This window comes from Anarhichas minor, unplaced genomic scaffold (assembly GCF_050575085.1).
Source record: "Anarhichas minor isolate MPS153535 unplaced genomic scaffold, ASM5057508v1 ptg000067l, whole genome shotgun sequence".
Classification (NCBI taxonomy): Eukaryota; Metazoa; Chordata; class Actinopteri; order Perciformes; family Anarhichadidae; genus Anarhichas; species Anarhichas minor.
The window spans coordinates 2,540,767-2,556,401 of NW_027466513.1; the positions used below are offsets into that span (position 1 = coordinate 2,540,767).

The following is a 15,635-nucleotide window of genomic DNA, read 5'->3' on the forward strand; positions in this document are numbered from 1 at the left end:
GAGAAAAAAAGGTTTTCGAGTAATTGCATTTTCTGGGTTGTATTATGAGATGTTTCATAATCACAATCATAAGGACTGTTCTGTCAGGCTTGAAATTATATTTGTTAATATGAGCTGTAACTGCCAAATTAGCCCATTAGAGAGGCCAAATCCCACAGAGGCGTATTCACTCCCACAGTGTTGGAGTTTTCAGTCTAAAGGATTCCAAGAGGCCATCTGGCCGCGGAGCAGGACAATGGCCACAAAGCAGAGTGTGCCGTCTATTTCACCTGCAAATCAGCCTTTGGAGCTCCTCGACCCCCCAGGTCTCTTCCTCAACTTTTCTCTTTTCACTCTGTCCCCTTTTCAGAGTCAAAGCGGCTATTATCATTGACATGTGGCCAAACCAATCCCACCAATGTTTATTCTCACTTTGGCTCATGTTTACTTGTGTGCTACTGCAGCAAAGGGAATATGTTCAAGCATAAAAACAAGAAAGAGCAAACATCACATTTACATTTTTAAACCGCCTCAATGCCAAGGACAGCCAATGTTAAGTGTGTTGTTTCTGCATTGGGAACAGATGATCTAACATTCTGCAACAATGGATTTGTGTCTGTACCAGTCAAGAAATCAATAATCAAACTATCCCATGGGTCCAAAAGATCCCGTGGGATCCAAATTTTTCCACCCAACGCCTTAATTAAATTCTGTTAAAGATGTACACTACAAGCTGCTCAGTACATCATCAGTAAATTACGTTGTCACGAGTGCAGCGATTGTGTCAATTAATACAGTACTGGTGCTGAATGTATTAGATATGTACAGATCTCTGCTTCTTCTGATCAGGTTTGTTTCAAATTAGAAGTAGCTCAATGACAAAACTGCAGGGGAGGCAGAAGTTATTAAAGATAATACGTTTCCTTAATTTGATAAATTTGGATCTTGGAGTGTTAGTAGATTTAGAAATGCACTGGTTTGAAATTTCAAGGTGAAATAATACACCTAAAATCATGAAGAATTTATTTAAATTTGTAGCTTTGTGTATTTTATTCATGCTGATGATTCAGCAAATTAACCACCGTCATTCGGACAAAGCAGTTACTCACAAAGAAGACGATTTAGTTCAGTTATTTTGGATAGATTGATCCTCTATATTTGTGTTTATGACTGTTGTACTTTATACACATTTCCTTGTGGTGGGGAGATGAGGGGGGGGGGGGGGGGGGGGGGTCTTTTTAAAACCTCCACACTCCCTCTTGTGAAACTCTGCCGTCCCCCACCTCCTGGTCAGCACAAAGGCCAACCGACCTCAGCACACTTTAGGAGGGTGGTTGGCCCTTTGTTGTGGACACCAGTGGCAGATGGTCACTTGGGCCTTTTCTCCACATGGCCACTTGTGTGAAGGAATGCCTGGACACCCCATGGATGGTCAGCGGGGAAAGGGTCACCATCTGCCGCCCAAAGGTCACCCGTGTAAGGAGCATGGTTTTAGCCATGCTTCTGGCTATTTCCCTAAGGCAGTGAGGACACAACAAAGCCCCCCCCCCCCCCCCCCCCGCTACAATAAAGGAAACTCTGCTGCCAGCACGAGTGATACGCGGTTATTAAGGAAACGGCAAGTTGAATGAATCTTTTAAACTGAAGTGATGCATCCACTTTGATTGATGACTGAGGAGAAAAGCAACTGCAAAAACATTCACTTTTTAATGTAAAAATTTGAACTTTTTGCTCTTTTTCAAACAACCTCTGGCAGGGAAAACTATAAACTGAAATATTTAGCTCATTTGTTTTTGTCAGATATTCCCCTTAAGGCACCAGACACAACACACAAGACACTTGGTAATAATTACCAAAATCGTTTATTGCAACAGAAGAATAGTTCTAAACATTACAAAAGTGAAAACAGTGGAAACACCATTTGATTAAATTGAAACTTTTCAAGTGAAGTATTGAAAAGTAAGGCCTCTTCCCTTAAATATGAATGAATTAAATTAGTTTCTTTCACGAGAATACAGCATATTGAATCACAGTACATGATGCCGTGGCAGTGGCAACATCTTTGGCTTTAACCTGAATAGATTTCAAGTAATATTTAAAAAGGCAACAAAGAATCCAAAAGGAAATAATGTCTAAAAGACTTTAAACTTCAAAGTTATGAAACTAATGGCAATAAAATATACTGAAAAATCTATGTTGGAATTTTGAAAATAATTCTCTTTCACATATAGATCTGAGGCGATGTTTGGCAGAGAGTAATAACAGGCAATGTGGTTGAAAAAAGGGTTTACATTTGTCTAAAAAAGTTATAATGCCTTCATTTTATGTATTTTCAAGCTGGTCATTTAGAGAATAGTGTTCCTTTTAAAATGCGTACAGTCCATAGCTTTTAGAAATTGAGTGCATCTACTTAGCTAGGTGTCTCTAATTATCAAACTCAAGCACATGAACTCCACATGAAATATAGGCTACTAAGCTAGTTACAGTATGTTAGCTTTAGCAGGATTTTAGCTAGCTGGGGAGTTTTTCTCCTCATGAGTGGATTTAGCTTCTGCCTCATTTAGTTATTAAGTAGAAAAAACTGTGCCAGCTCCTCAAAAAGTATATATATATTTAATTTACAGAAAACACCGTGGGACAAATTCAGTAAAGTAAATTTAAATGCCCGTCTTACTAGCTAGCAATCTTTCACTTGTTATGGCTCTGTTGCTTGAGCTTTATAGTTGTCTGTATCCCCCCCAAATAATAATAATGAATAGGTTAATAATAATTATCGGCCTCTGGCTATTGTTCACCTATTGCAAGAGTATAACCCAGTATCCATCAGCAGCACATGGAATCTACTTGAGTCAATAGCTGAGATAAAAGAAATAAAGGTCACAAAGCTAGTTAAGCTAGCTGGAGAGTTTTTTCTCCATCATGAATGGATTTAGCTTCAGTTATGTAAAAATCTGATATGCCAAGATATCAGTTGTTCAAAATTTACATTTTCAATTTACATAAAACAAGGGAAAATCGAATTAATTTGACTAGCTGTGTCCATCTCACTTGTTATGTCTGTTGCTTTAGCTTTATAGTTGTCTATATCTCTGTGGCAGAGAGTGCAATAAGTGCAGTTAGAGCTCAGTGATTACAAACACAGTTTAGTTGCAGCATTTAAGCTTGGCTTTTAGTGCTAATTTATAGTTACTGCAAATGTAAAAAGCTAGTTTTACAGAAATTATACTTTTTATTTTTGATGGAATAACATAATTTTGTTAAACTGTAATACATTCAGCCAGCCAGCCAGATAGATGGAGTAAAAACTGGATACAATCAGAATTTCATGATTTATACTAAAAAGAGAAAAACTTTTGAGGATGTTTGGTTCCAGGTTTCAGCCGCTCTCATCCTGACTGCCGGTGCTGCTGAGAGGATTCTTGGTGAAGGCCGCGGCGGTGCTGCTGGCGGTGTTGGCGGAGAAGGACGAAGGTGATGAGGACAGCTGGTCGTAGCTTGGCAGGCCGTACAGGCTGGGGAGGACATTACTGGTCCGTCCAAGCCGTGGCCTCAGCCTGCCTCCACCTTCACCCTCACCGACGTCCCTCTGATCCAGCAGAAAGGGACTCTGCGATGCGGTTTAGAGTGTGGTCCATGTGCGTTATCTATAACAGTTGAATCAAATATTGACAAATGAAAGCAACATGTACTGGCTCGGATTTGGATTCACTACTTATGTTTCTTTTTACTCAAAGAAGTACTTTCAAGAGTCATTTCAATGTTGCACGTATGTCCTTTGATGCATTTGACAACAAGCATTATAGCATTAACCTTCAACCTGTGCCAAATGATTTTACTGCTGTACAGTAAATAGTCTATAATGGCCCATCGAACAAAATTACATTTCAAGAAAGAACACAACAGCGTTAATGACAGATATTCATTATAAGTCAAAATGACACAATACATTGAACTGTGAAAATGACACGCCCTAACCACCTTATTTACAAAACTCCTTTCTCGACCAAAAAAAAGATTTCCGTTTGTTAATTTCATACATGTTTAAAAAGGCAGGAATACGAGGCACACTTGGGGAAGCATTTGGGGAAGGTTGTGATTCAACATTTTTGTTTTGAGCCATCTTGAAAAGAACTGAAAGAAAAACAACATCAAGGTTTCTCTTTTTATGCTGCAGAACTGGCACAAGCTGTTACAAGTTTTGCATTTGATTTGACAGTAACAGGGCCACATGTCTTATGCGCGGATATTTCATATTAAAACGGCAGTTCAACTTTTGTTGCATTATCCAAAACTATTCCCGATTTGAGTTCCTTTTAATAAGTTGCCACTGTCTGGTCAATAGAGAGGCCTTTTGTTACATTTTCACAAAAGTTAAAGCTATGAATAAAAAACACGACCATGTAAATATTTGACTATTCTCTTTCACAAACAAAAGACATGATCTGAAACTGTAAAAATGAATATTGTTCCAGTTTTCCATTGAAGTTGCACAAATTCCCACCTTGTCCTCAATCCTGTTGAGCCTGGATCCGATAGAGTTGGTCCCTTTGTCTTTGGCTCTGTCTTCAGAGGGAAGTAAATAAAAAGACAGGAGGATTAGGACTGTGGTTTGTTCAATAGTTACTGTAATATATTTTAAGAGTGCAGTAGGTTGATTCATTACCGGAGCCCGACTGGAACAAAGTTATCTTCCCTATGGACTGGTCCAGTCTGAGAAAAACAATGGCAGTTTCAAGTCAGAGGAATATATATTGACACACCTTCGCTGTATTTCCCTCTTGTTTTCTTGAGTTTTTTTGCAACTCACCCTGAAATGGATTCGTTTCGAAATAATTACCAGCTCGCTGTGCATTATCCTTTATTACTTGGTTACTTGCTGAGGATATCAATAATCTAACACAAAATATTGATTTGAAAATGATTTTATTGCATCTGTAAAAAACCAACAACAATCCTCTCGCTGTGTGCGGTGATCAGAACTGCATCCATAGCAACGGTCTGTTAAGCTATGTTTAAACTTGTGCGAGCTTCCGCAGATGGCACACGAGCTACAAGAACACACAGGGGCATTCATGCTCAACAAGCTGTTTATTGCATTATTCTCAGAAAATGCCAAAGGGTGTACAATCAAAATGTGCTGTGAAGAATGAAAACAGACAGCGAGTGTAAACGGCAGAAAGCCATATAACCAACCTCACAATGCAGAGGAGGAATTGTAATTAACTGTAAACTCCTATCTCATTGTATTCAATGCATTCTAATTAAACAAAAGTCGAATATCCTGTCATCAATTTGATTTGGCTGCAAAATATTTACTCAAATGTAGATTTTAAAGAGCCTCGGCTTCTCCAGCGTTTGAAAATGAATTGGCCTTTTTTTCTCCAACATGTCAACAGTGCTTTTATCTGTGAACTATTTGTGACGGTCATGTCTGAAAAGCTCTGATTGTGCTCAAAGTTCAGAGGTGCGCGACCAACACACAGCGTAATTGCGTCACGTTCTGGCGCACCGGCTTCACTACGGCGAGCAGAGGTCTGCTACACAGAAATGATAGCCCGGAGAATGCAGTAATTGACTAATCCGAATCGAGTATTCTACAAAGCCGCATAATATTTCACGTGAAGCGGTTTACCTTCTCTGCAGCTCCTTGATTCGCACCATGAGGTTGAGGTGACCCTGGGAGTACTGCTCAATCACGTCGCGCACATCGTACGGTTTACGAGCTTGCTGCAACGGGGACAAAAACGTGTAAAACTGTTACATAAAAAACAAAACATTTCTTCACAATTGTTGTGATGGGCAATTTAAGGTGTCAAAGCTCTGCCAACTTTTCTTTTCCGTCAGCAGCGGCTGATGTGCTAATGGTCTGTAAAACGCTGTTACACTCCGCCAAAACACTCGCTGTTTCCACTGCTGCTGTCATCATAAGCCCAACCTCCATCCATCTGTAGCTCTAACTCTACATGGGGCAAAGTTTACTATCATCACTCCACAATCTCTGCTGCTGAGCTTTCCAAATAATAACTGTACATACTGTGTACTGACTAAATTATAATTCAAATTCAGATTAGAAGTACTAAAATGTTAACAATTTGAGAAACAGCCCGTGAGAAAAAGGCTATCTGCTATCTTACACACCTGGAAATTCCTCCTGGCCACAAGCCAACGCATTCTCTGGATCACCCGGATGGCTTTTCGGTGCGAGTCTGTCAATCTGTGTACAAGAGTTTCATATGAATCAGTTTGAATTTCTTCCAAGAAAATGCAACGAAGCTGGGAGTATTGTGAAAATGACTGTTTTTTTGACAGAAGTATCAGAGAAAGCATGTACAACTTTAACACCTAGATTAGTCTGCTTGGATTTCCTTTACACCGCTGCTTTATTTTCCTTTTTAGGAACACATCACTGTGAAAGGATGGTTGACATGGCCTTCAAACCCAAAACATTCAGCGCAGTTTCCTTATTACTGTTCAGTCTACATGAAAAGCCTCTACCTTATGACTCGTCTTCATTTGAATGGGAACAAGGTGAGCCACTGTGATTTGTGGGGTCTCTGTCTTTCTCCGAAAATCATAAATAAAAAGCCCAGAATAATTGCAGTGCATTTAGCCTCCATTATTATGTTGCGGGAAGTATTAAGGGGCTATTACTCATCTGGCTACACAAGGAAAAGCAGTAAATGAGTATAGGAGGTGGGGAGTAGCTCTTTGTAAAGTCCAGTAGAGGAACAAGGTCTGAGTGTGTCTCATAATGGATTTTTCACAGGCTATGCAATGGTCTGACATTCAAATGTAGCGAATGTATCATAACATTTTGTCACATTAGAACAAAATCGTGAACTGCAAAGTGCTCCGTGATCTATTATATGGCTCCATCTCCACCGCAAATGGTGGTGATATAACCAGAGAGACCGACGGTGAGGCCAACAGGTGGACACTTCTTTTCAACTCTAATGACTCTAATGAATACTACTGAAAGTGCAGTTTGAATAGGGAGTTATCTTTACTCCGACATTAACGAACATGTGTGTAAAACTTCTGTTGCCATCAAGGAAAGGTAGTCAGCCTTGGCTCAACGCGGCCCCAAGTGCAACTGATTTTACACCTTGTGTTTTCTCCTGCGATCGCTCCAACTGATTCATGACATCGAAACAAACAGTACAACGTGAGAAACATGAAAACAAATCTTTCTGGGAGGCTGTAAACCTCGACACCCTCACCCACCTAACTGCTGCAATCCCAGCTTTTTTCTGTTGTTGTTTCACTTTAAAGACCACGTCCGCCGCTGCGTGACTAGAGGTGTAAGTTGTGTTTGTTTGTGATAAATGTGTGGTAGTTGCGTTATATAACTCTCAATATCTCTGTCTTCAATTTACCAACACTGTGTGTGTCAACACCAGCTGCAGAAATATGACTTCTGTAAACTACCCTGCATCCAGAATCCATACTGCATCTTAATTTAGCTTTTTGTTCAACTGCTGTACACAATATGGAGACTGTGGAATTCAATCTGCATTGCAGGTTCAAAATACAAAGCAAACCTGGGAAAAAGAAGCAACATTTTCTAGCTTTTTTCAAACAAAGTGTTCTCTCATCATGGATGAAACCAGCAGTAGTATCTTGTAATGATTCAATTTAGCATGGGATTTGATGTGGCATTGCTCTGTGTGAACAGCTGGTTACGTATTTTGGAGTCGGCAGAGCACAGAGTGATCCTCGCCAGCAACGCTGCCGCATGCAGTTCCCACTCTGCATCATTACCCCAGCGTCTAGCAAGGAAATCCCCATGGGTCAAAACTGTCGCGTCATTTGTTTCACTTACTGTGCAACTTGCATCGCACTACAGATACTTAACACTCATTTCCTCATATCGGTCTCCGTCTCTTGCTGTGCAAGTGCCTCTGCGAGCACAAGTGTTTTTTTTCCTAATAGAGACTCACTTGACAGCAGAGACCGGAGCACTGTGGGGTTTAGCACATACGAGGGTTAATTAGGAGGAGCAGAAAAAATAGAAAAAAATGTATGTGTAAACGTTCTCCAGCATGCTCATTAAAACACACTGGCACGTAAAACACAGCACCAGTTCCATTGCATTGCACTCACTGTGACACGGAGGTGACGGGAGCCAGCTCGCTGTAGCGCTCCGGCTCCAGCTCCAGGTCGTCTGCAAAGCTGCAGTTCCTCTGGAGGGGGCCGGGGGAGTGGACGTCCAAGAGGCCCGGGCTTCTTTTCACTGTGCGTTCACACATAGACACACAGGACTTTAGTTATCAATATATCTGGGCATCCAGAACATTCAGTGATGCTGCTGATTAGGTTTTGCCAGGGGGCGTAAATACGGGCAGTGCAGGCGGAGCAGCTGCACTGGGGCCCCACACAGAGAGCCGGCCTTCAACAACAGTACATTTTGATTGGTACCTTTGAAAAACACCTGTGTGCAAGGAAGTCATCTGGTGCCATTTGCTTGATGTGCCCTCGAAAAGTCAGGGTTCTCGATTCTTTTTTTTTTATAAAGTCAACAAAATCATATGCATTTCTAACAAAAGCAATACATTTATTAATATTTTTCTTGTATCTTTGTCATATATGCAATGATTATATGTATGTAGATAGCTTTATCTCTGACTTCTCTACTTTCCCTATTGAGTTCTGCAGGAATGAGTCCTAAAACCCGGAAATGAGTCAGCATTTTTGCACTTCCAGTTCCTCGACTCAAAGTCAATGTTTTTTTTTTTTTTTTTTAAATGTGTTTTTGGGTAGATGCCTTAAATAAGGTCTGTGGTTAACACAAGCTTGGTCGATTTTAACGTTTTTTTCTACAACATAAAATACGTCAGTAAATACCCCATTCGTGAGTTTTTATAAAAGGCGGTTGCTCACAAGTGGCTAAATAAAACTAGCTTAGCAACCGTGTTGTAGTCTGTTCAAAGCCTAATGTTAGTGTTCTTAGTTTTACTTTGTATTTTTGTTGGCCAACCCAGAAGTTAGCATCGCAGGGTTTCCAAAAGCCATGGGGATTTTTTTCCATTGGATTTTGGATTACTGCAGAAAATAAGGCTTCTAACCAAAAACCCATTGACTTCGAGACGTGGGAACTAGAGGTGCGACTCATTTCCTGGATTTAGGACTCATTCCTGCAGCACTCTATACAATATAGACTAAGTAAATAATTTGACTGTAAATTCAATATATTGATGGTATGATATATATATATACATATATATATATATAGATATATATGTGTGTGTATATATGTATCATCAAACTGGCGTGCACTGTGGCCCGTCGTAACTACCTCACACCACTGAGTTTTGCTTTTTTATAGCTTTGGACACGCGTCAGGTTGAGATTCATGATGATTCAAAATGTAATTTATTTAATTATTCTCTGTTGATTTCTTGCTGCACCAATGGTGTGTATCTTACAATGCCCATCAGGATTAGGAAAATAAATGAGCTTTTATGTTGTATTAGGTTGCTTAGTTTTATTTCCACAGAAGCTAAGAGGAAAGGTTTATTGGCTACCTGCGGTTTTCGCTGCTGCGCTGCCCCTTCATTCCATATATAAAGTGGCAATTTTAAAAGCATTTTGTTCTTGTGAGAAAACTTACTGTGTGTACAGAAGATTTCATTTGCAGAAACAGATAAAGGATATTGTTGAGATGAATAAACCGACACCAGTTTGACTGATGGTCCCTCGAGTGCACAATAAAAATAAACATGATTTATGAAAATGAACAGAAATTGAGATATCTAATCAAAACAACACGAGTCTGATTGATATTCCCTGAAGTGCAAAGAACAAATTAATACAGGAAAATAAATAGAAATCAAATATCTGTATTTGTAAATTAACTCGTATTCTCTTTCTCTTTGAGGATGCTTGACTCAGTGGCAGCCATGATAAGAGCTGGACTCTGAATGCTTAGGAAAGGTGCTTCAATGTTTCCTTTTTTATCTCCTTCAGCAAAGGGTATACTGAACCATCTTTTACCAAAGGAAAGGACATAGCGACGTCCCACAATTCCTTGCGGCAGCAACATTTAAAATGACACAACAATTGTGACACAATCATTTAACATCTTTCTCAGGAGGTTTCTTGGACATGAATCTTTACTCCTTACCTACTATCCTTTCAATGTGTTGTAAATAAAGTTGCTTTAAAAAAAACACATCCACACAGCGTTTGTCTTGTGAATTCTCCACCATATCTTTCCTTGACCTCATGATGCACCCACACGTTTTTGCATTTTGTCCCGAGCGACAAGAAGTCTACAGCAGATATGGCAGAATTGTTGTGGCAGACTGTGTCGAAAATCGTGCATCATTTCAATCCGTAAAAACTGTGTTTTGAAACTGTACCAGCAAGAGAAGTGTGATACAACCGGTCTGAAAGAGAAAACGTGGCATCACAAGATTTTCCTGATACATAATTGTGAATGTGTTTCTTAGAGTAAAACTTCTATTATCTCTTTTTTTTTTTATAAATGCCAAAAATTACATTATGAACTCAACATATCCAGGCCTCCTCTTCCCAGCACGTGAGATATCAACACTTCAAACTGTAGTTGAATCTACACGTGACCCATGCAAACCCAGAAACATTCATATCAAAACATGTTGTTACCTGGAGGCGGTGAGCTGAACTGAAGGGAAGACAAAGACGTCCAGGACTGCTGGCAATCTGAAGCACGCGTGACGAGAAACACAAACACGATCAATGTGTACCACAGGGCAAACAAAAAGTCACATACTACGGTGCTAACTAAGCATGCAACTTTCCATTCACCACTCACGGGATCATTCGTGGATAAAAAAAAAAAAGAGATGCTTTTAGAGTAACTGAGAAGATAACAAAAAGGAGGTTGTTAAAATGGACAGTAAGAGAGGACAGTAAGTGTGCTGAGGACGTGTGGAACCAGCTACACGGACAAAGCACACATCGAGAGAGGAACCAAAGACACAAGCAAGAAAATAGGCAGTTAAATTGGATTAAATAAGCAGATTTGGAGACTATACACACACAGAATCACATAAATATATATATATATATATATATATATATATATACATAAATACACAGTTGTTTCTGTCATTCATCCTACCCTCATTGATATTAATGGGGTGGACAATAACTGTTAAGTGTCAGTGTAACGTAATACCATTCAACAAAACCATCAACTGCATCCTCCAAAAACATCATGAAGTTGAGTTAACGCCTCTCAAAAACAGTTCCACCAAGACTGAACATTATAATCTTGATGAAGGATTATTTTCAGAACTGCTGCAGTACGCAGAATTCATTTTGGAGAGGTGACCACCATGTGACCACCATGTGATTGGTTGTATGCTCTCTAATAAAACTGCTAGTTAACTACAAGCTAAAAGCTCAATAATCTCAGTATAACCCCCCCACCCAAAAAACAAAACCGACTGTAATTACTGAATTTGAACGGCATGTTTTCTGAAAACCAATCCAGGCAACTAGCGTTAGCTGACTCTGTAAGCAGCTGAGCGCTTTGTGTAGCCAGTCAATATACGCACACACCAGATGGTAACGTGGCAATTCAGTTAAATGATTCATTACAAGCAGCATGCAGGAGATGAAAGATGAGCAGTGCGACCTGTAAAATCTCTTCAGCTTAAAATCAAAGACACTGATTTTCATTGAACACGAAGCGAACAGACACGCATACGTCTTCACAACTGGGCAAATTAAAATCCGCTGTTGTGCTGAGAGCTGAGTGCAAAGCAGAAACCATTTGTACGGCTGCATGTTGGTGGCAGAGATGCTGCTGCGTATCTCAGCGGCTTTTCGGGTTGCCAGCTCGTGTAAGATTAAAAAGGATATATAACTAAGCACAACAATGAATAACATCCAATTAGATGTTAGCATGCTCATTGTGTCCTCTCTAGTATCTAATTTTGTTCATCTACATGGAACAGAATGTCTGGTAATGCCCTCCATGCAGTAGGGCTGGGTATTGTTGTTTCATAAAAGTTACGATAACAGGACCACCACCAGTACCCTTAAAGTGATACAGATACCAATAGAGTACTTCATTTAATACCCTTTTTTCCACCTCATTCGATAGCCAGCATGTGAATTTAAGCATCCGGTTGCCTAAAATGCCACCTCCAGCGCATTTATTTTCATCGGACGCCACAGATGTGTATTAAAACCATAATATTGAACATTTTGGTGGCATCTTGGCACGCTGAACTGCAAATTCAAACCACAGCGGGCCAATCTCACTGTGCAAGAACAACCATACAAATAGTTTTTCTTTCTAGATCTTGGACAACAAAAGGATCAAATGCAGGTATCGTTTGACTGGAGAAGTTTCAATACTACTCGCTCAATACCTTAAAGATTCCGAGTACCAATAGCCAGGTCTTTACAGCACTGACTAGAATAATAACTAGAAGGACATCCGGAGAGCTAAAGCTAATCCGCTACCAAATGAAAGGGTTCTTCCTTGGCCCATGCTACACCCTACCACCAAGTCGAATGAAAATCAGGTTCGTTTTTTCACAATCCTGCTGAAAAACCGACCAACAAACCGAAGCAAACGCATAACCTCCTTTGTTTAGGTAATGATGATTAATTTACTTTGTTCAAATCTTTTCTAGGGGTTACAAATACATGTAAAACACAAAATGAGGAGAAAAACATCAAGGGACACGATGAAGGTTAAAATGAATGAACATGGAAAATTAAATGAGTGAAAAAAAGAGAAGAAATGAATGAGGTAATTTCAAAGATGATATTTAATAATTAGTGAGCCTTTGTTGCTCTGGGAATGTGTTTAGGTTTGATGAAAAGATGGCCCCAAATCACAAAATCCGGCCCTGAAAATCACACCCAGGTGTGTACTCGCAGTCAGAAACATTAGTGAAATACATTTATCGGAGGTTATTTCCAAAATGGCCTCGTAGTCGCTTGCTTTGACATAACCACTGAGCGTATAAAGTAGAGCATGGATTTTATTAGCAGAGGTATTTTGCGTGCTCTTTCTTTTATTTCTTTCCATAATGTTGTCAGACACATAATAACAGTCGGAGCCTCTCAGTGGCAAACACAAGCTCTTTAAGTGAACGTACATTGACGGTGTTGAATCGCCCGGAGCGATTACACTGCAGCCCGTTGAGCGGCTGCCGTCTCCAGCCTTCTCGCTCAATACTGGACCAATTTCTAAAATCGCTGAACTCTGCGCTTCAAAACATAAACCAATGGGTGACGTCACAATGACGTCCACTTCTTCCTCTAAGCCTAGTGAGGAAGGGATCACCAAAGTCCTGACACCTGCACACCTGGTCCCCATTTCCCTTTATCTCCCCTGCATATGTACGAGAGCCCTCTCTCCACAGTCATTTGCCAGATAGTCTGACGTAAACCCACTACACAGTCATGGTGGTCCAGCCCTTGTTTCTGTTTCTTGCCAGCTTTTTGTTCCCGGTTCAGGCCTGCCTGCCCCTCGCCTGCTAAGCTTGCCCTCGCTGACGGATTGCTTGTTTCTGAACTCGGCTTTGAACTTCCAACCAAGTAAACGATTTATTGCTTTGAACTACTCTGCCTGTGAGTCCTGCTCCGCATCTCTGCGTGCTCAGAACCGTTACCGCAAAGACATTTGCAAAATGAAAGTCCACTGCGATTGTTGAACGTGTTTCACTTTCTGTCAACCGACACTCCTAATTGCAACCGCAACTGCAACTAATTTAAAATGTATCGACAGACACATAGTATGTGCAACACACAGGCTGCATAGAATGACCTTGTAGCTATGCAGTATATGATTTGAACTGCGTCTTGATGTCACTCTCAGCTATCCACTACTGATCCAGCAGCACAGTATGTTGTGTGGGGTTTTGTAAGTTCAGCAGTGCAGCACAGGAGTTAATGCTCATCAATGCAAACTCTCGTGTTTTATTGCTGCAATGTGCTCATTCATCTTTAATGTCGGGACTTTGTCCTCTCCCCCTTCTGAGGCTATAATACTGCACAACTGGAGCTCAAATCAAACATTTTCTTTTTACTGTATCATCTCTGATACTGCAGTAGTCATTTCTTGTCATTCTTATGCAGCATCTTGAGCAACATTGCAAGAGCTTATTCAGATTTAAATGAAACCATGTCAGTGGCTCAGACACTCATCGACCTCGTTTAACATCTACCACACATGGAAAGACGGAATTTTCTGAGACATCTAGCGAAAGTGTATTCCTACATATGTTCTGTTGCAAACAAAGTTGTTGACACACCGATTAAAGTGCACTGGAGCACAATCAGTAAAGCATATTGTACTGTTTGTGCCGTCTTTAGTACCTGTGCCCACAGTGCTGTAAGCATCTGAACTCAGCTCCATGCCGCTGTCAAATACAGAGCTGTATGTGATGCTGGGAATTGTGGGAGAAGTTGGACCGTTGTCGTTGTCGCTGCTCCTCAACTTCCTCCTTATCTTCACCTGCCCAAACAAATACAAACATCTCAGCTCACGTGTTTCTGTGGAGAGCAAAACCATGTTCAAATATTCATACACTTAAAATAATCCGGCTTCGCAGCAATGTTAGGAATCTGTGGTCGCTGACTTTATATGTAAGCCAATAAAGGAGCAGTAAATGGTGCAGTTTTCTGTTCTTGTTATGTATATGTGATTGTATAATGAATGCATGAACATTGATGGAGGGTCTAAATGCAGCAGCGCATGAATCACTGTTATATTTATATTATATATTTAACATATTTGTTTATTGCTGTTATCCAGACATATCACAACTTTGAGGTCAGACCCCGTTAAGTCTAGTGGGAACACCTTTGACACACAAGCAACATTTTTTAAATGGAATGATTGGCGTGGGCATGGTCTGCGGCAGCACCAAAGAATTGAATAATGAATAATAATATTAAACTGCCGCTGGCTGTCTTGGTTGCATACTGTATGTTTTTATTTCCTGCCTTACTTTCTTGTATTTTTTTCCCCCACAGAGTTTTCACACCAACATAGACATCCGTCACAGTAATGATAACGCTAAAACTTACATTTCAAGTTTCATCAACCAGCTTTTAATCCTCAAAATCAATGCAACAATAAATTGTGACACCGTTATCACACCATCAAATAACGTAACGTAGATTCTCGTCGCTTCAGCCGGGACTCACTGCGGACAGTTAGTGATGGGGTGGCTCTTCTTTTGGCTTTGATTGGATTATTTTATGAATTAAAGCTGAACTAAGCATTACAGAAGTCCAACTGTGGCACATCTTTCAATCCAACTATAGCCTTCAAAATGACCATGAAGTTGAATCAATGGGCAAAAAGCAGGGGTTGTACAGTGACACAAGTGTATGTGTGTGTAGGTGTGTGTGTGTCGGCTTAGAGAGAGAAAGGTGTGTGTGCTGTGTGGTTGTGTAGTAATTATACATTATCCAGCCTTGGGGATGTGTGTGCAAAGCAGGCTGTTCTCAAACAGCGCAAGTAGCTATACCTACTTCTGGGGCGACTGTGGCTCAGTGGTAGAGCAGGTCCTCCGAGCTCCGCTAGTCCATGTCGATGTGTCCTCGGGCAAGACACTCAACCCCAAATTGCTCCTGAATGCTGTGCATTATGGGTATGTTTGGGCATGAATGGTTAGATGATCCTGATTGGCAGCTGGCAC

At 40.4% G+C, this 15,635-nt stretch overlaps 1 protein-coding gene across 1 annotated transcript in view; it reads right to left on the bottom strand.

Moving 5' to 3' along the window:
- Positions 1 to 3,355: 3,355 nt before the first annotated feature.
- Positions 3,356 to 15,635, bottom strand: part of kcnq1.1 (potassium voltage-gated channel, KQT-like subfamily, member 1.1) — a 34,998-nt gene continuing 22,718 nt past the window's right edge. Inside the window, 9 exon segments of the mRNA XM_076078546.1 lie at positions 3,356 to 3,578; positions 3,580 to 3,623; positions 4,481 to 4,542; positions 4,643 to 4,689; positions 5,612 to 5,706; positions 6,118 to 6,193; positions 8,083 to 8,212; positions 10,606 to 10,662; positions 14,305 to 14,443. Coding sequence (XP_075934661.1) covers positions 3,356 to 3,578; positions 3,580 to 3,623; positions 4,481 to 4,542; positions 4,643 to 4,689; positions 5,612 to 5,706; positions 6,118 to 6,193; positions 8,083 to 8,212; positions 10,606 to 10,662; positions 14,305 to 14,443 — 873 coding nt within the window.